General features: G+C 33.8%; 2 protein-coding genes and 1 long non-coding RNA gene across 3 annotated transcripts; 1 reads left to right on the plus strand and 2 right to left on the minus strand.

The window, feature by feature from the left end:
- Positions 1,507-3,316, plus strand: LOC107645395 (the record flags this gene model as incomplete). Its single annotated transcript, XM_016349406.2, is given in 2 exon segments — positions 1,507-2,265; positions 2,925-3,316. Coding segments are annotated over 2 exon segments (822 nt in total). The 3' UTR covers positions 3,131-3,316.
- On the minus strand, positions 3,948-11,716 carry LOC107645396. The gene is made up of 8 exons (XM_016349407.2): positions 11,178-11,716; positions 9,685-10,053; positions 9,137-9,396; positions 7,697-7,838; positions 7,167-7,538; positions 6,907-7,038; positions 6,705-6,833; positions 3,948-6,583 (listed from the first exon to the last, which is right to left on the minus strand). The coding sequence occupies exons 1-8, from the start codon at positions 11,310-11,312 to the stop codon at positions 4,304-4,306; spliced, it is 3,819 nt and encodes a 1,272-aa protein (XP_016204893.1). The 5' UTR covers positions 11,313-11,716; the 3' UTR covers positions 3,948-4,303.
- Positions 20,222-21,102, minus strand: LOC107647902. The gene is made up of 3 exons (XR_002349615.1): positions 20,909-21,102; positions 20,390-20,754; positions 20,222-20,269 (listed from the first exon to the last, which is right to left on the minus strand). It is a non-coding gene; the product is annotated as an uncharacterized LOC107647902 (long non-coding RNA).

A 25,000-nucleotide genomic window follows, 5' to 3' on the forward strand; every position in this document is an offset into this window, starting at 1 on the left:
GACTTACTCGTACTATAGAGAAAGCAATCTTTTTTTTTCTATATTTTAAGAGTGCAGAGAAAGAAAAAAAGAGTGCTTTTTTTTTTTGGGGTTTAGCTAGTTAATTAAAATTTAAAAATATGTTTACCATAACGTGCAAATGGAGTTTTCGATAGAGCGGCCTTATTACCTTTTTTATGGTGTCTTTATAAATATTAAAATTTTTTACTATAGTAGTTTAACGTTTTTATTCTATTACAATATAATACTTTTGAGTTTTGATTAATAACCGAACCAGAAATAAAATATTAAAATAAAAATAAAATAGTATTATTAATTAATTATCAATGTTTAAATAAAATAATTAAGAAATTGAATATGTTTCAACTTTTTACTGAAAATTTACTGTAATTGTTACCGTAAATTAGAATTGATTAGATTTGAATCTTGTAATAATTATGTAAATCGCTACGTTTAAATAGGTTTAGTAATTTCTATGTAAATCTCTCTAATTAATTGCGTATTATATTGAAACATGAAAAAGTCATAAATCACTACCTATTAGTACAGTTTATGCATAAATACTTTTAAAATCATCAAATTACATATGAAAGAAAAAAATATAGTTTATTTATAGGAGATAATAACATCACTTATATTTTGATAATGTCACTCATTTTTAGTTTTACAAATTCATTACAAAATGTAATAAATAAAAATCATATAAAGAATGACATTATCAAAAATAAGAATGAATTGATCATTAATTTTTTTTATATATAATTTTAAATGAGTAATAGATAAATAGATAGTGGACATACTAATAACAATTTTAAATGCAGCAGTAATTCAATAGTAATCATCTTTATAAACCGTGCTAATGTGTAATCAGAGGGACACGAAGCTTAGTATACATGAAGAGGAGATAATAATTCCTATCAAATAAACAAATTTTATTTATAAAGTTTTCTAATTTTATGATTTAGCTCTTTTTTAATTTTATTTTTTATTTTTTATTTAGTTATATTTTTCATGTTAGTCCTTTTCTAAAAAGAATTCAAACTTCGCTCTTGCGTGTAGTAGTTTATGGGTTCTTTATACTTCAATGTAATCTGTGATTGACTAGAAAAATTTATATAGAAATTGATAAATTTCTAGATGCTATAGTAGTTTACATTCAATTATTATACAACCCAAATGTATCAATCCTTATTTATTGCATTTGTTTTTTTTTTATTTTATTTTATTTAAATATATGATTATATTTTCTGTAATTTGATTAAAAAAGGCTAGCCACAATATTTTTTTTTTTTTACTAAAGATATGAGACTCGAACCCACAACCTCTTAATTGAGTATGAGGAGACTATGTCATTTGAGCTATTATTCATTGGTTAGGCTAGAGACAATACTTGAATTAAAATAAAAAATTAATAATATCAATTTAAATGTAAGATAAAATTGTTAATGATCTGATGTTTTTCTTAAATCAATGAAAATTGCAGCACCTGCCACGAATATCCTGTCTTCTCTGAGTAAAACCTCTTTCGGCAAGTCTTCATATCCAAACCCAAGCTCTAACCTCTATTCTCTACTTCCAAGACACTAATTTGAGCATCAGGATCCGGTTTTAAGAGCAAACTCACCTGTAAAAATCAGTTCTTTCTTCCCATGAATTCTGTTTCCGTAGGTTCCTTCCACCCCATAACCCCACCACTATGCAAATTCCACCAAAACCTTCAATTGAAGCATCAACGTGTTTATCTCTGTGGCAGTGCTTTCAAATTTTCATCAAATTCGCTAAAATCAAAACCCACTAAGCCTATTTCAACTTTGCTGCAAGCCACTGAGTCAGACACAGATGCCCCAGTTTCAATCCCTGAGGGTTCTGCATCCGTTGTTTACATTGAAGAAGTTGTTGAAAAGGACTGGTCTATACTTGATTCTGTTGAGTCAAATTCTAATGTAGAATTCAAGAGAAGCATTGAACGTATTGTATCTGCTGGGAATGTTGAAGAGGATTCAAGGGTCTTAGTCTCAACTGGGTCTGAAGAGTTTGTGGATACATTGGTGGGTTTGTGTAAGTCTCTTTTTGTGGTGCACGATTCACTTCTAATATTGGCTCTTATTAAAGAGAAATATGATAAGGTTAAGTGTTGGCAAGGCGAGATTGTGTATGTTCCAGAGAAATGGGCTCCTCTTGATGTTGTTTTTCTCTATTTTCTTCCTGCTTTGCCCTTCAAACTTGATGAGATTTTGGGGTCTTTGGCTAAGAAATGTTCACCTGGTAAGTTTTTCTCTTGTGGTTGAAGTTTGCTCTTTTCCTTGTTACTTTGCATTGCTCTGCAAATTGTGTATTTGAAAATGAACTTGATTTTTATGCACCATGTTTTACACACATTTCTTAAAAATCATTCAAAAGAATCAATTTATCTGGATGACGAAAAGTTAGATAGTGCCAAAATTGGTTAAAAGAAGGATGATAGTGTGGATATAGTTTGGTTATTAATGATGTATTATGAGGTAGAAATTAAAACGTTTTGCAATTTTAACTGTACCATCTACACTTCTTCACACATCTTGTCTTTCATCAAGTTTTGAATAATGTTTTGCCCCATTAAATGAAATTGCTCTGGAGAGAATGCTATTTGCATTCCAGGATTTCTACACCTATTACCAAAGTCTGGCTCTTAATTTGCTTGAACTGAAGTTTGAATAAGAGGATGGATTAAAAATGTCAAATTTCTAATACTCCTTAGGTACTACTTTGGTATGGAAGCTAAAATTTTCTAGTGTATTAGAACAGTGCACCAAACATAGTAGCAAACTTGATAGATTTTCTTATTGCACATATATTTTAGCTCAATTGTTGTTCCCTCTTTTGAAACTTAGGTCAGAGCTCTGGATACTTCTTATTCTTTCTGTAATTTTGGATCTGACCTGTAGGTGGACGGGTGATTATCAGTCATCCGCAAGGGAGACTAGTGTTAGAACAGCAACGAAAGCAGTATCCGGAAGTTGTAGTTTCAGAGCTACCTGATAGGACAAGTTTACAAATTGTTGCGGATGCCCATTCTTTTGATTTGGCTGAATTTGTAGATGAACCTGGCTTTTATTTGGCTGTTCTAATTGCCCAGGAGCTTAAAAACTAGAGTAGAGATTCATAGCAGTAGACAATTTAGTTGGACTTTCTTTTTTATGGTTTTTGGCTTTATGATTGTTACCTTTGAATTTTTGGATGAAAAGTGAAACTATAGATCAATTCAATGTTGCTGGTACAAGAGGCTTCTCTTTCTTTTCTAAAATACATTGTCCATAATTTTGGAATTGTATACTAATATATTTATCCTTGTAAGTAACTTTGGTTTAGCACCTCCCCACTACTGCATATTAAGTTCTTAGTTCTATATACTATTATGAAACTATAACTCCAAATCAGAGTATTTGCCCCCTATACACTGGCTTACTAAATTGAAGATTGGAACTAAGTAAATGAGGATCACAAAGAGGTAGAGCAAAATATGACCTACAACTACCAGCTCCCCATAGGAATAGGATTGCAAACTTTGCATTCTCTTCATGTACTTAACACAATCTTGTAAGGATCTTTATTCAGCTTTTGATCTTGTGCGATGATACCATGTGAACTAACATAATGTGTGGATCAGAGAAAAGAGATTGAAGAAGAGAAGAGAAAGGAGAGAAGTTTCGTAATCATCAAGCAACTAAATTGGTTAGACATTCTACTTTATATTGAAAGAGTGCACATGTGATGGATATGTAGCATTTGTTAGCTGTGCATTGATGTTAGTAATTTTTATATATTAAAATTCTAAAATAATATAGTAATATCAACACATTTTAAATAATTGAACATTTTTCAAAATTCATAGCAATAAATAAAAAAGTTGTTCAGTTTAGAATGCATATTTCTAAAAAGAGAAATACTTTTAACTTGAATCAAACAAACACTTCAATAAAAAAATATATATCCACTCAAAAATCCCGATACAGCTTTCGCTATGAAGACTACTTGGCTAAAAAGAATTGCAAAGGAAAAAGCTTCATTTAAAATTGGAGGGTGATATGATCTCACACCAAGAAAACAAAAACCTTCAAAATACCAGCACTCTCAATCTTTCTCTACATCGACGGAAAAAACAAGACAAATTTGGCAACAATTGACTAATCAAATCTATAGGGTAAAATTGAAAATTGCTGAAGGAAGCTTATTGTTTACCAAATTACAAGGTACTCAAACCTTCATTTACTATGACAGGACTGGACTCCACAACAGCCACCTTATACTTCTCACTTTTATCATGCTAGAAAATTGAAAACCTTAAGTTATTACTTGCCGCAAACAAGTTGTATTCCTCCATGGCGGTTGTCTCTTTCTTATTGCAAGTATTGACTTCTTCGACAGGATCTACTGAACCTTTCAAGCTAAAATCCCCCGCAGTACTTCCTTGTGCAGATGCAAGACTCGATTTACAACCTGTTGAGACATCTACAGGCCCACCAAAATGAAACAAGGAAAAGCCACCGTTGTTCTCTCGCATCTTGGCAGGGTTATCAGGCCTCACCTCTCCACTCAATGCTGCTTTTTTGGAATTAGCTCCAGCTGGAACAGTCCTTTCTGGAATAGATCCAGCAAGATGCTCTTGAATGGATGCTGGCTTCGAAACTCGTGTCTGCTCCTCTGCATTCAAGACATTAGCTCTGGCAACCGGCTGATATACTGGCACAGCAGGGTTAAACATGGGAGTCGGCTGCTGCAAGGCACCATACTGCAAGCAGAAGTGCGGATCCTCATTCAAACCATATCCAAGAGGGCCAGCATATAAATAATGATTCGGGTGTGGGTAGGGCATCAAGCCATTTGTAGGAGCTGCCGGCCATGAAACTGGATTTTGATGGAAGTAACTCATTGTTGTAGGACCTTGGAACATTGGAAATTGCATATTCTGGTTTGACATGAGTGGAAGGATATTTTGAGGCTGAGAACACACATTAATGGTGGAAAAACCATTTTCAAAATTGTGGCCAGTTTCCACCGCAAGATTCCCCAATTTATCACTTCCTGTGCCATCCAAGGACCGACTATACAGTGTACATGACCTTGCCAAACCGTCACCATTTGCATCCTTCTCCCCAGCTTCATGACAGCCAGACAAGTCATTTTCGACACAAGTTGAACTATCTCTTACTTCAGATTGTAGACTAACATCTTCTGAATCTGATGTTGATGATGATTCAGTATTTTCACGAATTGAAGAGGTTGTATTATTATCACCCTCACTTAGGCACGAGGAGCAGTTGTCAGAACTGAAACTGCTACTCTGATTAGGATCAGAAGAACTATTCAAGGGAGAGCCTCCAGTCGTGCATATTCCAGTCTCTTCAGAAGCAACTTCTGTAGATCTACAAGAACCTTCAGCTTCCACTTGAAAACCATTGTTACACCCTTCATCTGCACTTAATCTCTTTGAATTACAATCCTCATAATAACGATCACCAGTGTGAACAGCTTCCCCAATTGACGGCTTGATTATATCAGACTGAAGTCCTTGATTCTCAGAAGACCTCAATATAACATCAGAGTCTGGAGTGCTACCACGATATTTCTTTTGAGATTCCATAGGCTCCCAAACTTTCTTTGATTGAAACAAATCCCTGCCGGCATAGTTCCCCAAGGTGACTTTGCTTTTGGGTCTCCCATTACTATCATGCATATATTCTACCTGAGAATGCTTACTACCACGAGAATACTGTTTAGATGTATCTCCTGCAGTTTCAGACTTACTTGCAGGTTTTGTCTCCCGGCTAACTCTTGTCAAAGAAGAATGTTGTTCAACCCTTGTCCTATATTCATGATTTAGGCTACAACTGCAAGAATGAAAATCACATCTCTCATTTACCCGGTTGCTGGAACAATGGAACTTCTCATTATACTTAGGACCAGCATTTCGACCATTGTGCTTTGTTGGAACATTTAATCTTGATTGCCTATTCAATCCATTAACTACCCTAGAAGATGCCACAAAACTTTCTCCATAATGTCTTAGATCAGATCTGCCAACCACCACACCATTTTCTGAAACAACTGCATGACGCCGTCTGTCAGACCATTTCATTGGCATATCAAGTTGGAATTCTTTTCTAAATCTTGGCCTTTGACGAGAAGGTGTTGATTGTTCAACTGTAAACTGACCTCCCCCATCTTTTGTACTGGAAATTTCTTCTTCACAGTCATTATAAGAGTGATCTTGTGTTCTCAAAGTACTGCACTCATCAGTGAACTCTTCGTGTAGGATATTAGGAGAATCATCCCTGGAAAGATTAGCTTCATCCGTTTCAATTACTGAACTCCTGCAGCTGATAGAATCATTTTGCTCCATATCATCAAGCAGAGACATTTCTTCTTTTGATTCAGGAGGACCAAGAGGATCATTTGATTCGGAACTCCTTTTTTCTTTATCCTTGTCTTTTCCTTTTAGTCTTTCCTTCCTCCTAAGTTTTTTCTCCCTTTCCTTTGTTCTTCTCCTCTCCTTGCGCTCCTCTTCTTCACGTTTTTCCTTTTCTTCTTCTTCAAGAAGTTTCATCTGCAGATAAAAACAAAATCATACAATTCAGGTATAGAAAATGGACATCCCATATGGAAGCAGAGGTACACCTTTTTTTAATCCCAAAACGTCTTCTTCATAACAATATAATAATTTATACCTGCTTTTCTAAGGTAATGATTTCTTTGCATGCTACATGCAGTCGTTCCTCCAGCAATTTCAGTGCAAGACATACAAATATGCTATGTGCATTTTGGCGTGCAGTTCCTTCTCTAAATGCCTTTTCAACCTGAAAGGATAACACAGTCAGCAGTTGAACAAGACAAACAAATACAGCAAAACAATGTTAATAATAAACCTACCTGTTCTTTAAAAATAACAGTGGCAGCATCTAAAAGAAATTCTCGAGCAAGTTCAGGGCTTTTTGCATGCTTTTGGGGACGAGAGCACTCTCCATCAAGATCATTTCCATCCTTGTCCATTGAATCATCATCCTGAAGGCAACATTTTACCATAACATATGAGGCTTATTCTGACTAATGCCTCATAAATGATTATCAAAATCTCATGATATATGGGCAACTAGCAAAGAAGGTTATTTCCTTGGTGAAACTCATGTTACCTCTTCTTCCTCTGCCTCTTCAGCATGCTCAAAAAATCTTCTAATACTTTCCCCTTTTGTGATTGTAACGTAACCATCTCCTACAATTAGCCTGCAATGTACACACTGTTGACCCTTCAACGAATGAGCTTTAACAGAAAGTTCAGTGCAGCGCCCATCTAGTTTCCAAGCTCGGAGGGTTATGAAACATGCACTTAAACCACCAAGATCCAGTCCATTGACTTGAACACATGCATTCATTCCAACATTTTCAAACTCCAAAATGTCACATTTTCCTTCAGTCGTCCCCACAGCCCACTCAAAGTGATGATAGGAACCCAAAGTCTCAGCAAATGTTTGACGCCAATCAGCTTGAATTGAGTCATCAGATACCTGATAAAAAAGCACAATGGATGCATGTTATGTGAAGCAAACATCGCCTTGTGGTAAGGCATGCATATTTTTCAATGAAATCACCTTGTGCCGCTCTAGAATATTACAATGAAATCCCAATCACGATATTTTACAGTTTATAAATACAAATGTCACACCTCATACTGAAAGGCTGTGTCAGCAACACAAAACCAGCTAGTGCAACGGGGATCTTTGCGCATGCGCTTCAGTTCTTTTAGTTCCTTGAATTCTCGAATAACATTTCTTCTACAATCTCTGCAAAATCTCTTGCTGTCAAACCTGGTAAATAAATGAAAACTCGTTAGTAAAACGGAAAACATAAGATATCTTTGTCATAGATCTTGACAAATAACCTTACCTTGAAGCAAGGGTTCGTGCCCAGTTTCAAACAATAAAAGATAAATAAATCACGCAATAAATTAAGCCATACACATTGTTTTATGTATTTCAATGAGCATAGAACAAAATGTTGAAAATACATGACTAAAGGATCGGAATAATTTCATTCTCTTAGTCTAATAATTGCATTAAGAGTTATTGAAGCCCCTACAACATGTCAGCCCGCCAGAAACAATGTGGGAAACTTTAAATAAACAGAATAAAGCTAAAGCTGCGCTTGATATCTTTTCTAGCACATCATGTAACTCCAGAGACAAAAACACGGGTAGAAAGCATAAAATAATGGGTAATAGCATGCAAAGAGCAAAATAACTATTCATATTACGTCCTTCCCATTTATATAAGAAAGTTAAAAGGAAATGTTAATATTCTTATCCACCACTATCAAGGTGCCTAGATCAAAATCACTTTGAAGATGCACAAGCTGAGTTCATTACTCCATAGTTATATATCCAATAAAATGTCATTCGGATTCTTTTCTAGTTTCTGTGTCTTTCATAACTCAAGTTCCATTCGACAATTCTCCTTACAAACAAGATCATTATGCTGTCCAGAAAAGGTCAGCGGGCATAAACCTCAATAAGAAACAATAATCACCGTTCAAGACAAGTGCGGTAAAGCTTCCATCTTCAGTTAATTTATCTTCTCAGGAAATTCATGAACATATCTCGACAACATCATTTCTTGTATAATTATCCGTACAACTCCTCAAAAGATCTCTAAGTACCAAACAGTATGCAACAAAGCCATACCTTATAATCTAATTAACCACAAATAGGTCCACAACTCCACAGCCTTACGTCATGCCAGAACTCATAACTGAATGCTATCCTATTAGTTATTATAATCTGAATCATTCTGTTTCTCTAGGTTTTAAAGATACTCATGAATTCAACAATTCTTTAAATCCATGCCTATCTAGAGTCTTAATGTCAATTGTCAAGCCAGCCGCTCAAGTGTCCTACAATCTGACAGATAGCTAGTCAATTAAAAATGACTCGCATATAAATGATATCATCTTTTTAATGGGGGGATACAGAAAAATGGGATCCCAATTATATACATGCTTAATTGTATATCAGTCTCAACTGTATAACTGCTTTTAGTATCAGATTTTATATTGTTATCCATTCTATCACTAACAGGTGTGACTGTGTGAGCATTATACAAATAGTCACCTGTACATAAGTCTTTCAATAAAATCCTCTTCCTTCATCCTTAGAAGAGAGAGACGAGTCTCCTCTCCCAATGCTGACCAGAAGTCCACCAGTGTATCACATGAAAGTCGTGCAGTGTGCAATGCACATGTTTCTCTTGTCCCATGTCCTCTGCCATAACTCACTATGCCTTGGCTTATCCATCCACGGCCTCCGCCGCCACAAGCATCAGGATATAGTAGTTCTCTTTCCCGTTCCCTTGCGCGTGCCCCATCAAAGACCTGATATATAATCAAAAGTTTAGCTAGCTAATAAAGAAAAAATTGCATCAGGACCCAAGTCCCCCAACTTAATGAAATTATGTCCTACGAAAAGAAAAGTTGTCGCTCTGTATCATGCAACATTTACCACCTCAGTTATATGTTCGTTACTTCTATCTCCCACTTTATCTACATTTTTAATGTTATTCCTGGGATGATGAATGTTGATATAGAGCAACACATTTTTCACACTACGGGGACATTAAAGAATTTCTTTTTTTTTACTTGGCATAAATGTGATGGGCTTACAATTTGAAGTCCTTTCAGAGACTTTGAATACAAATAGCAGTTCATAAGTGTCAAAGACCCATCGCGCGTTGTGGTCAAACCTCCCCATGGATGAACAGAAGGGTCTTGAATTTCATCTTGGCAGCCATTGGTAATGTTCAATCCACCATTATTTTGTTTTTTCAAACCTCCAAGTCTGTTGCAAATAAAGTGAGCACCCACCCCTTCGTGCTGCAGAGATTTCCCATACATAACAATCTGTAAGAAACCTTCAAGAAGCAACCCATTGCATCTGGAGCAGTACATGTTTTTACGAGCCTGCTCAAAAAGAGATTGTTTATCTATCCTCAATAGTTCTTGTCGTGCTTGAGGTGACAATTCACTCCAGAACTGCAACACAGGAATGTAAAACACCCAGTGAGAGGAATTTTAAGCATGTCGTGGGTTGCAGTTTTATCAAGAGAACAAGGTCACATGTGCCACATGTCCTCAGCTCAGAACTCAATCTCTACTATGCAAAATCAATTCCAATGGATTCTCATTGCATTTCTGCCTCCAAACATACCCATAATTGAGAGTTGCTTGCAATCCTTGAACAGCTAAGAAGCACGTATGTGAAGGGGGGCACAAATACAAAGCAAAATGAACAGATAACCCCCCAACATAGCAAAGGTGCAACATATAATATCAAGAAGACCAAAAAAAAAAACCTGAATTAACATGTCAAAGGTCCACATTAGCTTTACATGCACAATAAAGTGACATAATATTCCTCATTATTGTAGTATCCAATCCATAACGGTACAAATTGTGAAAACACATAAGTTAAAGCCAGGCAAATCATCGTCAGCAGCAACCAATGGTGTTTGCTTGCAGGCTAAGTGCCCAACATCAGCATGCATCCAACAAAGACTGGCATGTTAACCACATTCCCGCTAATATGGCATTCATTTTGTAATTCAGTGCCCCAGCAAGAAAATTACTCCCCCTCTATTTTAATATAATTGTCATTTGCAGATACGTTACATTGAAAAAGTTATTTAAGACTTTCTTCAAATTTCCTATTATTTTGAAACAGAGGTAGTGACAGTTAATCTCAGTCTCATACAACAGCACAGCATGCAAAAATGGTAACTATATTTCAGTGGACAATTAAAAATAAACATAAATATTAGAATCGACATGTAACATCATTCTTTTAATAGCCTTTACCAGGCACTGATGTGGAGATGGAATAGTGTACACTGAATCTCATCTACCAAGCACAAAAACACTGAATTAGAAATAGAAAACAAAATAACATAATTCTCATAACAATGATACATCCGAAAACCCTGTAAAGCAATCCAACAATCATTCCAACTGTAAGATCCAATACAGAATTCAATCAAACCATCAGTTGTAACACAAAAATCAATACAAAACAGTGATCTATCCACAATCCAAAAGCTAATAACAAAAAATACAAACAAATAAATAAACAAAGACAATTAAAACCGGAAACAATCCAGTACCTTCTGTAGCTGATTGTAGCCTACGTCATCCCGATTCTTAGACCAGAATCCATTTGGCGACAAGTGCGTGGTTGTCGCGGTGGCAGAGGAGCCATTAGTGAATTGCTCGTTCCGTTGCGCTGCTAACCCGGGCATTTTCAAACCCTGCGAGATTCATTCACCAATGCTTCCACTCCTCCTTAATTCTAATCGATTCTGAGAAATTCATATGAATCGGATGAGAAAGTAAAAGAAGCATGAATGAATAAAATCGAAAGCAGATACACCTAGCAGATCGAATCGGCAGCGGCGATCGGTGGTTCCGGATTGGAAGTGGATTCGTAAGTGGAAAAGATGGCGAAGATGAAAGAGCGATCGAAGAAGGAGCGAGAATTGGTAGATGGATAGAGAGAGAAAGGGTTTTGGTGCGAAGAGAGAGAAAAGGAGATGAAGGAGGAAACGATGAGAAAATGAGATTTGGAGCTGTGTGCGACTGCGTGTGTGAATGTGTATTTAATTGTGGAGAAAAAAGGATGAAATGAGGCCACGAGGAGGATTATGTGATGGAAATGGCAATGCTTTTTAGTTTTTGCTCCTTCTTACGACCCGCTGTTAAATTCCACAAAACCAAGCCCATTGCTGTAACTTCACTAACTTCATCAACTTTTTACATTTTCCACTCACTCCATCTCTGCATAAGGGTACAAATGACATTATAAATAAGGTGGAAACTCAGGTGCAGTCGACTTCATGTGAAGTTGATACCTGAGGGCCGTTAGATGATTTGACTGATTTGATTAAATTTTCATTTAACGGTTCTGAGGTATCAACTTCACGTGAAGTCGACTTCACCTGAGTTTTCACCTATAAATAATAATAATAATCTATCTATCTATTCTATCAATTAATCTCTACCTACAAGCAATTTAAACAAACAAGTTAATTTGACCTAATTCAACTCACGTGCCAGTTTCTCTAACAAACTTTTCATCCAACGCACCAATATATAACTTTCTTTTTCATGCGGATTTCGTTTCCTTTTTGAATTTTCTCAGCGTTATCTGTGTCTCTACGTTCCGTTCCATCTCCGTGTTCTCTGCATTTCTCCTCCTTCACTATGTTCTTTTCGTTCTCTACATTCTCTTCGTTTAAGTCCAATGTTCTTTGCTCATGTTTTTGAAATCAAACTGTGAAATTAGGTTTGAACAGGTATTTTATTATGGAAGATAATGAATGATTCAAGCTTAGACTGTCAATTGAATCAGAGCGAAGTGGATTATTGTTTTGAATCGAATGAAGCAGCTGAGGTGTGGTTCCATTCTAGTTTAATGTTTGTTAGTAGTTTATGATTCTGTAGGTGAATAATGATGTTTTTCTTTGTGAAAGTTGTTGTTCATGATTGATGGTTTGAATTGAATGTAACGTACTAGTTATGAATCTGATTCTATTATTTTAATGAATTTGTTTTCTCCCCCCATTTCGGTATATTTCGATTATAAATTAGTGTATTTTGGAACTCTTCTTTCGTTGTATTTGTAGGTTCAGGCTTTCAATTGAATCGAAGCGAATTCTATTATTGTTTTGAATCGAATCAAGTGGTGAGGTATGGTTTGAATCTAGTTAATATAGTTTGTTAGTAGTTTATGATTCTGAAGTTGAATCGTTTTGTTTTTTGTTTTTTTTGTGAAATTTATTGTGCATGGTTAATGATTTGTATTTGATTATAATGTACCAGTTCTGAATTGGATTCTATTATTTTGATGAATTTGTTTTCTCCTCGTTTTCGTGTATTTCAGTTACTTATATGGTTTATTTTGCACCAATTTCGGTTTATCTTCAGTTTCTATACAATGTTGATGAGCAACTTGTTCCAAAAGTTGGGATGACTTTTAACACGTTTGAAGAAGTTGAAAAATTCTACAAAGATTATTCTAAACTTGCAGATTTTTCTACGAAAATTTGGAGCACAAAGAAGAAGAAAAATGAAATTAAGAACCAATTCATTACATGTATTAGAGAGAAAAAATGGAAATCGAACATATCTTCAACTGAGAAGACAAATCTCTCAGCTAGATTTAATTGTCCTACAAGAATTTATATACATATATTGGTGTTTGGATCATTTCAAAGGTGTTGCATCATTCACATCCATGATGTCCAAATTAAGTAGAGATGCTTAAATAACAAAGGCAATTAAGCATGTCTATACAACATATAACAGAGAATAACGAGGAAGCCAGAATCAGACCAAGCAAGACTTATCAATCATTTGTCGCAGCAGCAGGGGGTCATCGTAAATTAAGTTTTATTGAAAAAGATGTGAGAAATTACATCACGAAAGAAATGTAAAATATTTCGGAATTAGAGGATGCAAAAGAATTTAGGAAATACTTATTAAGGATGAAAGAGAATAATCAAAATTTTTTTTCGAGCTTGAACTTGAGGTTGATCAGTCAATTAAGATTGTTTTTTAGGCTGACGCAAGAAGTAGGGCTGTTTGTGAGTATTTTGGAGATGCTATTTCATTTGATACCACTTACAATATAAACAGGTAATATGATGTTCTGGTTTATGTGTATTTTGATATTACTTTCAGTGTACTTAGATAGATTTTTGGTGTATATATGATTTTGTTTCTGTATCGTTATATTTAGGTATAATCTAGTTTTTGGTTCTTTTATTGGGGTGAATCACCACGGTCAGTCAACAGTTCTGGAGTGTGTTTTGATGAAAAACGAAGATATTCAATCATTCAAATGATTATTTTAATGTTGGCTTTGTTGCATGGGAGGAAATGCTCCGAAAGGCAATCTTACCGATTAATGCGCATCGATGCAAAGGACTATTGAGGCTTTTATGCCCATAAAAATTCACTAGTGGTGTATTTGGCTTATCATGAAGAAGATTCCAAGTAAATTAAATGGCTACAATCAACACGAAGAATTTGAACATGAGATGAGTCATGTTGTTTGGAACTCTTTTACAAAAGAATCATTTGATAAGAATTGGAATGATTTTCTGATGAAGTATAGTGTTGGGGACAACAAGTGGCTTTCAGGTAATTGTATCTTTATTAGGAATAAGTGGTGTTGTTACTTTTAGTGTGTGGATATTTATATATTTTTCTTCTGCAGTAGAAGTGTCAAACTGTACGTCTTTCGGTGAATTTTGGTTCTGATTGGTATTTTTCTAATTTTTCCAGAACTTTTCGAAGATCGTCATTTATGGATCCCGATTTATCTCGATCACCACTTCTGGGCCGGGATGAGAAGCACACAAAGGAGCGAGAGCATGCATGCTTTTTTTTAACAAGTTTATTACGTGCAACAGCTCCCTTATCTAATTCGTCAAATAGTACGATAATTGCCTAGGAAGTAGAGAGCAGAGAGAGAGAATTAGATGCTGTAGATTTTCATACCGTCATACCTTGTGCAACAAAATCCTCAATAGAATCTCAATTTCAGCATGTGTATACTCACGAGAAGTTCAGGGAAGTCCAAGCACAATTTAGATGAAAGGTAAATTGCATCACAAGATCAACGCAATCCGCTCTGGGTTATACGGTATATGAAGTTGTAGAACAAGTTTCTAACTCAACTTTTAACAAGTTTGTAGTTACGTATGACACGATACCATCTCAAGTTAAATGTCAGTGCTTATTATTTGAGTCAAGAGGGATATTGTGCCGTCATTCTCTGAGCGTGTTAAGCTTTGAGCGAGTAGATAAAGTGTCACCAAGATATATATTGGAATAGTGGAGTAAGAACATAAAGAAGATGCACACACATATCAAGAACAGCCATGACAAGCCTCTTTTGGAGCCAAGAAGTAGGAGATTTAATGATTTGGTGTTTCAATCACAAAATATTTGTGAATTTGCATCAAAATCTGAGGATTTGACTACGATTCTGCACTGCGCATATGACAATATTATGGTTGAGATGCAAGAATACAAAGCTAACAGCAAAAGAAAATATTCGTTATCTCACGAAGATGTTTCGTTGGAAGATATTAATGAGCTTCAAAGCCCTCCATGGGTGAGAACAAAAGGACGTCCAAAAAATAGATTGAGATCAAATACACAAAAACAGATTGCAAATGCTGCAAAGAAAAAGAAAAAGAAAGTTCTAACTGAGGTGAAACTCATGTTCTTTAAACAGTGGAAATTGAGTTTGTGCATGTTAATAGTTTTGCTAATATATGATTTACTTTTTGCAGTTGAACATTTTTTATGATGGTTCAGTAGTGCAGTCAAATTTCAGCCATTATCATGGACATATTATGAATTATAATTTCATAGATTCAAGAGAATAAGATAGATTTTCAGTGTTTTTATGAATCTATTTCGTTGTTATTTGACACAATTTTGGTGTAATCTACTTAATATTTTTTTTGTGTGTGAAAATGAGGTTTAGTGTTTATATTTTCTTGTTTTGTTATTTTTTATGATGTTTTAGGATTTATTTCTTTTAAATATACAGTACACAAACAATTCAATACTTAAGTAGTGTAGAAATTCAATATAGAGAATTCAGTATTTATCTGAATAATTTTCGGTGTATTCAAAAAGTAATTCGGCGTAGTACAGAATTTATTCTTCTTTTCCTACATTTTTTTTAACCTAGATTCATTTAGACTAACAGTATTTCAATACAGTATAAACATGTTTATAGAAGTTTAATTTTGTAAAGAAAATTATGTACTATCAACACAAAGATACAATTTATAATATCAAACTATCTACTATCAATGTCTAATGATTTCAATGTACAGTACGGACTTAGTAGTGCAGCAGATGAGTTGGATAGTCTGATTGCTTCACATTCTTCAATGGCTTTATCTCTGAGTTGATTTATTTCGTCAAGTAGAATGGTAGCATATTCCACTCTAAAATGATCAACTTCATCTTACAATTTAAAGAAATTTTTTTATTAAAGTTCCTTAATTTAGTAATAGAGAGTTATTTATTTTTAAAGATAGTTACCTGTTTCCAATTCTTCCACAAATATTTTCTCTTTTTGATCTTTTTTGGATCAATTAACTCCAGCCATTTCATAACATATATTGCGCAATCATAGCTAAAAACGAGAATAAAACACAATAAATTTATTAAATAGAAAGATTTGATACCTTGTCTACTGCCCACTGATGTTGATGTATGGTGCTTCGACATCCTCATCCTTGTCTATCAAAGGTTCTCTTACAGCAAACACTCTCATTTTTTAAATGACGAAGCCCTAAAAACCAAAACAAGGCAAGTATAATTTCAACCTTCAGAAATTGATGATTATTTTAATATTTCTCGGTGTATTTGCGAAGCAATTCGGTATATTATAGTATTTATTTTTCTTTTTTCATAGAACTACAAGTGCTCCTTATTTCAAAGAGACAGAAATAATAGAATTTATAGAGAAAACAGAAATTTGTATCAAATAAACAACTTATGACAAATTTGTTAATTGTTGTTCTCTCTTTTGTAGGAGCTTTTTTGTTTATTGGGTCGAGGACGTAAAATTTCTTCTTTTCAACGTCCACTATCCATAATTACCAATGCTGCACATAGCAAATTGGGACAAATATCTGAAGTTTAGCCAGAGAGAACAATTGTTTAGCTTAATTGCCACATAATGTAAGAATTATTTAATAAACTTTATAAATGAAAGCTTACAAATAGATGGGATACAAGCTTCTTCTCGTCCAAAAATGGGAGGTAGTCCTGATAGTCTTCAACCTGGAAGGGCTTCTTAGTTTTTGGATGAAGGAAGTTGCCTTCGTGACTCGACAATGTGTAATTCTTCAAAATTTGTATAACACCGAAAGAAAGTTATAGTAAACAATATATTTTAAAAATACACTGAAATTTTAATGTATTACAACTTACAACAATATCAAGGGGCAGACAATATACGAGTTTTTGAAATCTTTCAATTTTTCTGGTGTTTAGAATTTGGCACATTGCCAGACAACCTATGAAAATTAAAAACCCAAACTTAATACATATATGGCACAACAACTGATAAGAAAATCATTAACGTTATTCTAGGATTACCAGATTTTCGACATCTGATTCAGCTTTTAAGGATTCAAAATGCATTCTTCTTATTTCCAATAGTTTTTCATGCTTCAGTATAAAAATTGTCTCCCACTCATTAGTGTTTTCATCTTCATAAGTCTTGATATTTGTCACCCAATAAAAGTGTTTCTCCTTAAGTTCATCTGTTATTTGCTTCTGCCTCACAGGAGTTTGGAATTTGTCGAGAAAGCTCATTGTAGGCTGCACCTTTTCCAGAGAGGGACCTTTCTCTCTACCAAAATTTAATGCTGCTGCAATCCCAGTATCTATGACAGCTTCCACCAACTCTTTCAAATCTTCTACTAATATTGGGTTGTCCTGAGATTTTTCTTGACAGTTTGTGGTTCATCCTCTTGAGAAAGTGTAGCCTCCTCACTTGATTGAGTGAATCCAAGGCTAAATGAGGGTGCAGGAAAGTCATTCTTCAATACAACATTGGCAATCATCATTATTGCATCAGTCACTGTTTGAAGGAGTGGATAACTGCATGGTGACACATAAAATATCTTAAGATTACATATAAAATATTGAAAAAAATTTAAGAAGTAAAGCTTACACTTTAGTAGGAGATACTTCTTCATGAGATTCTTGTGGTAGTTGTTGAGGTTCTTCTTCGGTACATTTCTTTATTGGAGACTTTGCAGTAACTTGTTGAGGTTGTGTGGGACTTCAGAATTATAGCAAAGAAATTTAATTAATACAATCAAACCAAGTGCACCTCAATTCACATGAAATATACAGAAATACAAACTAAATACACAGAAATTTAAAAAGATACGCAACTCAATAAAACAAGCACAAAATGACAGCAGAAATACTACAACAAATTTCTATGGGCTAGTTACAACAAATGCATCAACTAAGTTCGTCAAAATGGACAAAATCAATATTCTTTTTCCTTAATTACAACAAAAAGAGGACAACAACACCAAGTGCACCTCAAATAACAAGAAATATGCCGAAATACAAACCAAATAACTGAAACTATTAGAAAAAGAATTTAAGTAATACTTACACATTAATAGTTTCTTCTTCTATATCCTCCTCTCCGAGTGACGTTGCAGTAGTTTGTTGAGTTTGATGAGGGCTTGAAGCAGGAGCAAATACTTGAAGTGGGATTCTAAGGAAAAGAAAAATGAAAAATTTAATATGGCATAAACATTCAGGTACAAATGGTTAACTCAATGAAATAGAACATTGAAAGTGAGTTGGAAAACTCACATGTCTAGTTGTTCTCATTGAGAATGAGTTTGTTTTGGAAAAACAATTATTTGTTCTGTAGGATTATCATTTATTATTCCTTCCTGAACAGGAGCTGGTTCATTCAATGATTCCTTTTATTCTGTGAACTTGAAATACAACGAAATCACATCACAATTACACCACAAGCATTCAATAAAAACACAACTTCTGTTGCATGAGAACTTACATAGTTACAAAATTTTCTTTTTTCTTCTTGCCTTTCTTGCATAAAATCTTAAAGGACTTTTTCTTTCTTAAAAAAATATATGAAATCAGAAGCAGAATATGGTAGCGCAAGAATAAAAGAAATAGTAAGAGAAAAAAATTACATTTTATCAATTGGTTGATTTACACTACTCTAATTGCTTGTCTGTGTTAGAAACATAGCATAATTTTTACTTGCCAAATTTACATGTGGCATTCTAAGGATAAAATAAACATTATTCAAAAATATTAGAGTAATTACATCAGGTTTAAACATTACAAGAAACACCATTAAAATCGACGGCCAAATCGACGGCTAGGTCGTCAATAATATTAAAAATCGACGGCAAAATCAACGGTGGATGAAGTCGCTATTAAACTTGTCGATTTTTCAAAATTCTAATAAAATCGATGGCTTACCAGGCCGTCAATAATAATTCATTAAAATTAACAATCTTCCCGTTTATAATATGAGTTTGAGGATTTCCCCTGCTCAATAAAATCGACAGTTTTGCCGTCGATATTATTATACAAAATCGACACTGTTTCCATCGATATTTGATTCGATAAAATCGACAAATGCCGTCGATATTATTATACAGAATCGACACCGTTTCCATCGATATTTGATTCAATAAAATCGATAAAAGAGCCGTCGATTTAATTATTAAAATATCGACAAGTTCGTCGTCTATATTTTGTTTTCGTTTGTCTATTTTAAATTTAAAAAGCGACAACTTTACCGTCGATTTTAATAGCCACATTTTTTAAATTTTTTTTCTATTTGAAAAATAGTAGACAATTAATGCAAATAAAATATTAAATATCAAAATAAAATTACAAAATATTAGATAACAAGACAAATAAACTTTTAAATATAATTTATACTAAATATTAGATAATGAGTTTACAAACTTATCAAAATAATAAATAATCCTCTAACATAAAAAACTCAAGACAAGATAAATAACTAAACTCGGACTTATATTCGTTTAAATTACAATCTACAAATAATACAAAATATTCAAAGCAATACTTGCTAATTCCCTTGGAACTTCCATTCCTATAAAGAACAAAATAAACAGTTGTCATGTCTGATCTTAATAATGGAAATTCATGATATGATGATTGTTACATCATCACAAGTTCTTACTTGTTTTTTGGATTTCTTGAGCCACGAGAAGAAGAAAATCAGCATTGATGGACTTGGCTTCCTCAGCTAAACCTCCACCCACTATGGAACTAAATGCCACTCTTGCCTCTATTAAAATATTAAATATTGTAGTTTAGCAGTAGTTGAATGCACTAAAAATGAAAAATGATTAGGATCCTAACTTATCTTTCTAATTTTTAAAGAATGTAAGAGTATCCATCAGGCTAAGAGCGACCAACCTCTTCAGGAAAATGAACACCATTTGCCCTTTTTATGGCTTCAACCCTGTAGAACAGAAACATATTATTAAAAGAGCTTCATAATTGGATTGTCTTAATAAATGCTTTGATTTCACTTCCTCAAACACTTGAGTTCAGTGTGAATCATGACTTACATATCTCCTCCTTCGCAATAACTTAAGATAATAGATACAAAATAACCCTGCAAGGAAGAATATGGTTTACACAACATTGGTAAATTGATCAGAAAGTAAATAACAAGTTTCGAACACTACACTCTGGACTTATTATTCTTAAAATCGAAGAGCAGTTGTCCATGTACCTTGCACACTAGGGCGCTTGGTTACGTGCCTTGTCCTCAGTTTGATCACCTTTCTTCCTGACGCATTCCTTAGCCTCATTGCGTGGTGAATACATATTCTGGATCCATGTCCTTCACGCATATAACTCGCTCATTTTTGTTCTCTGTAATTCCCATCACAATCACTCATTCAAATTCTAGTAATTAGCTAAGATAAGATCCCCATAGTGAGTTGTACAATCCAACTTTTGTTAACTAATTAAGAAAGAAGAAATTTTACTATAAAAGGCCTTCAATGTGGATGCTGACTATGAATGAGTCCAGTAACAATCTCTAATTGAGGATTCTTCTCCTTAAATACAGGCAATTCCGGCTCCATAAAATCCCTATTATTATTTAAAACAAAAGTAAGAATCGGCTCTGTAACCTAACAGTTATACAGTGATAGGAATCAGGGATTTTCGATTAGGAACGACGAAAGAAAGCAACATGTTAGTAAATGCAGCATAGAAAGAAGAAGAAGGACGAAATGAAGGGTACCTTATACCTCTACTGCTTCCGCCCCAATTGCAATAGCTAACAATGAGCTTCTGAAGTTGCCATACTCCTCCCAGAGCCATCACACAAAAACTGGAATGAACATAGCTATGAGATTATCAGAGCTTAGTCCTAGTGTGTCTCTCTCTGTGCAAGGGATGTATATTATGAAAAGTGAAAATAGCCAACTTAGAGGGAGCTTGTGATTGACTATCAATATTGGAATCTGGAGAATTATCAACCAAATTATTACAAGATGCAATGTTATCCACATGTGCTTCTTGTTAATATTGTCCATAACCGAAAAAGAAAATGATAACTAAATCTAATTCTAATAACCAACAATAAGAACAACTAACATAGCAACAATAACAGCATAGCAAAATTTCACTTAGATATTGAATAATATTTAGATGATATTATATAAATTACATCTCATAATATAAATCAGTCACAAAATAATCTGATAATTTAAACTATACTAATTTTAAGTTAATTGTTGAGATGAGAGGCAGCAATCAGCATAAGAGTAAAAGTAATGATTCACACACCAATTATTTAGTAGCATTTCTAGTTGAAAGTAAGTAGTAACACATAATTGTGCCAAAAACTCAAATTATAAGACGAGCAATATGAACATAGCAAATAAATTAAAAACCCAAAACTCAGCACCCACAACACAGCAAGGGATCAAAGAGGAGTAGAGGACCTACCTCAGGAACACGAGAAGGTGACGGCGATGACAAAGGGAAGCTCCCCTGGAGAAACCACTACTTCTCCTACAACAAGGAGGAACAACTACATAGGTTTACTTGCTTGCTGCATTAAAATGTATTTAAATATGTATAACAGGCCAACTCAGGCATAGTAAAACCTTCGTAGTGATGTAATAAATTCAAGCTTCCCCACATCTTTCATTCAAGTAAAAGACTATTATTTTTAAGTACAGGTGTTGCATATAAAAGGTGAAAAAGGCTATCATACTAGCACAAGACACAAGTCCAGCTAAGCATGGCCATCTCTATATACTAATTCTACCTATTGAATATGAGTTGTTTGAAAGCTTTGAAGAAGCAGATAGTTTGTACCCTAAATTAAGTATTAACTCGTGCTTACTCACGCTTTTCTTTTTTTTTTTTTGAAGAAAAAAATAGCAAACTTTTATCACCTTAAGTTAGTTGAAAGTATTGTGAACAAATTAAACAAAATCATGAAAAAATGAGGAAGCTTGACATACTTGCAGAAGTTCTTTCTCTCTAGAAGTTTTCCATTGCCGAAACTATTCTCATTCTTGTTTCTAGATTCCATATTAACAAAAGCAAAATAAACAACAAGCGCAAGAAGAATTGATTATGCTAAACTAGGTTTCAATAATATTGATGCGATTGTTATTAACAAACGTAAATTCAGAATTTTATGATAAAAATAGCATATACAAAACTGAAAAAATAAATATAATTATCAGAGAGAGATAGGGAGTGTAACATCCTAACTTTTTGAATCAAGTCATTATTCAATAACTAATTAATTAATTAAAATGGTAAGGATTTAAGATTTAAATTCAAAATAAAAAAATTAGAAAATAATTTATTTGAAAAACTAACATATCTAATTTAAAATTTAAATATATGAGAACACTAGTGGTAGTGAATCTCTAACCGACAATAAACAACCTTTTAAGATATAGTCATAGTTAATTCTATATTTATTAGATTTAAATGATCTTTAATTACATGAAAATATAAGAAAATTAGCTTTATTATTTAAGTTCAGTACAAAATCAAATTCAAATTAAATTATGTAGATAAATCTGTTACAAGTCCATAGTAGAAAATCGTGCTCTTATCAGCCAGCCTGATATACTAACAGTATTTTGAGAATATCTCAATCTGTTGTTATCCGATTGACTTTGTTTAAGATTTGTTTTAAAACTAACTCAATTCTCTATAAATTTGTATCTAATAGCTATCTCCAAATTCCAAACATAGAAAATATTATAGGGCTTGCAAAGGGATGATTCAGATTGGAGATTTCACCTAAACGCGAATTAGATTCTTCTAACACAATATGTACATACCTAAGGGCTATTTGAGTCCTTCCTTTTCCATTCTATTCCTTTTTTTCTATACAAAATATTCTAGCCAAAGTATTCACAAAGTCCACTCATATATTATTCAAGAAAATATCCTTTAGAATTATGCGAACTACGGAATATGAAAATTCTTTCTATCCAGTCAAGGATTCATACCTACATCAAAATACACACAAAGTATAGTCATGAAATAAAATTTTCTTCGCTAACAAATCGCGTCTATTTGCATTAGAATACATATAGGAACTTCATTCGAGGTAGGGGGTTTTATACTAATTCTTATGTGTCGTATCTTAAATGTTTTTTAATATAGATGTTAGCATTGCATGTCATGATATAATGTCTATTTCCTCATATGTATCATGCATTATAATAATCTTATGTGCATTAAAGAACTGAAAAAATGATCCTTCGATAAGGGAAGGTGACCCTTAAAGACAAGATAATCGATATGATCATTCGGTAAGAGAAGGTGATCGAATCGAGATGATCTTTCGGTAAGAAAAGGTGATCGGCAAACTTTTGGGAACCTTCGGTAAGGGAAGGGGACTCCCATCAATTTTATAATAATATATCTTTGTTAACATAACTCCCTTCTTGTGTATGTCTAAATAACCTTGATTGTAACTTGAACTGAGGGAATGATCATTCGGTAAGGGAAGGTGACCCCCAAAGACAAGATATCGATATGATTTTTCGGTAAGGGAAGGTGATCGATCGAGATGATCCTTCGGTAAGGGAAGGTGATTGCCAAAACGTTTGGGATAAGAACCTTCAGTAAGGGAAGGGGACTCCTACCTTTTATACCGGTTTGAGTTCAATACCTTCCATAAAAGCTACGAGAAAAAATAATGAAATGTACAATGAAAAGTGTGATCATGATTGTTTTTCTTTTATCCTTTTTTGATTTATGATTATGTTTATTATTGCATTCAAAGATCCTTCTTTTATCCAAGGTTCCTCTTTGTTTGATTTATGATATTGGTTAAGATCTTTATTTTATTCAGATCTATTTTGTTTGACTTATCTATGCCAACGTTACTATTTTTTTTCTTATTTATTATTTATTTTGCATTGCTTTATGGCCTATGAGAATATCAAACCAAGGTTTATGAGTTTACATTTATATGTTTTAACGCTATAGGCATTTTGTATGCATCACACATGTCATAAAATAAGTAAGTGAAAAGCATCTAAAAGTCACACCACTCCAACTAACAAAGACTTTTGAAAATAATAATTAAACAATATTGCATCATCACTGTTTTTATTTAAAACTCGGAGTGACTGGAGATGGATACGATGACACCATATAGATAAACTACTGAGAAATTTTTGTTTCTCACCCCTCTCTCCGTACCATCTTCAGGAACGATGCAGCACAAAGCAATACACTGCTCAATTGAGGTGAAAAGACAAGTACACTATTAGGAGCGAGCTATCAAGGACGTAGATACGAAACATTAAGCGTTTACCTTAAGAAGGAAGAATAGGCGATTGTTTCAGTCATATTTAAACAAATCAAGAGAATTAGGATTTTCCATGTGTCTTGTTTTATCCTTATTGAGTGATTGCAATTGTGATTATGATGTTTCTTTTTTCATGATTATTTGACATGAGTAAAATTTGTCATTGTTTGTATCTTTATAGATTAGCACGCCCGTTTTTTATGTTAGTATTTCTAGATCCACTTTATTTTTCAACTAGTAACAATTATAATAAAAACTAGTTATTCAATATTTTTACACATGTAAATTATTTTATCAAAAGATTTCATATTATTTTAAAAATTTTGCAAGGTTTTTGAATATCAACGAATAATATAATCCAAATAAGGCGTAACCAAGTTTAAAAGCATTAGGGTGTTACGGGGAGGAACTTACAAGAAGCCGCGACAGCAACGGGCTCATTACGACGGCGACCAGCAAAGATGTTGCAACGACGAATCTGTGAAAGAAGAAGAACTTACATGCAGATTCACAAATCACAATGCGACAAATGCG

Source organism: Arachis ipaensis, chromosome B06 (assembly GCF_000816755.2).
Source record: "Arachis ipaensis cultivar K30076 chromosome B06, Araip1.1, whole genome shotgun sequence".
NCBI lineage: Eukaryota > Viridiplantae > Streptophyta > Magnoliopsida > Fabales > Fabaceae > Arachis > Arachis ipaensis.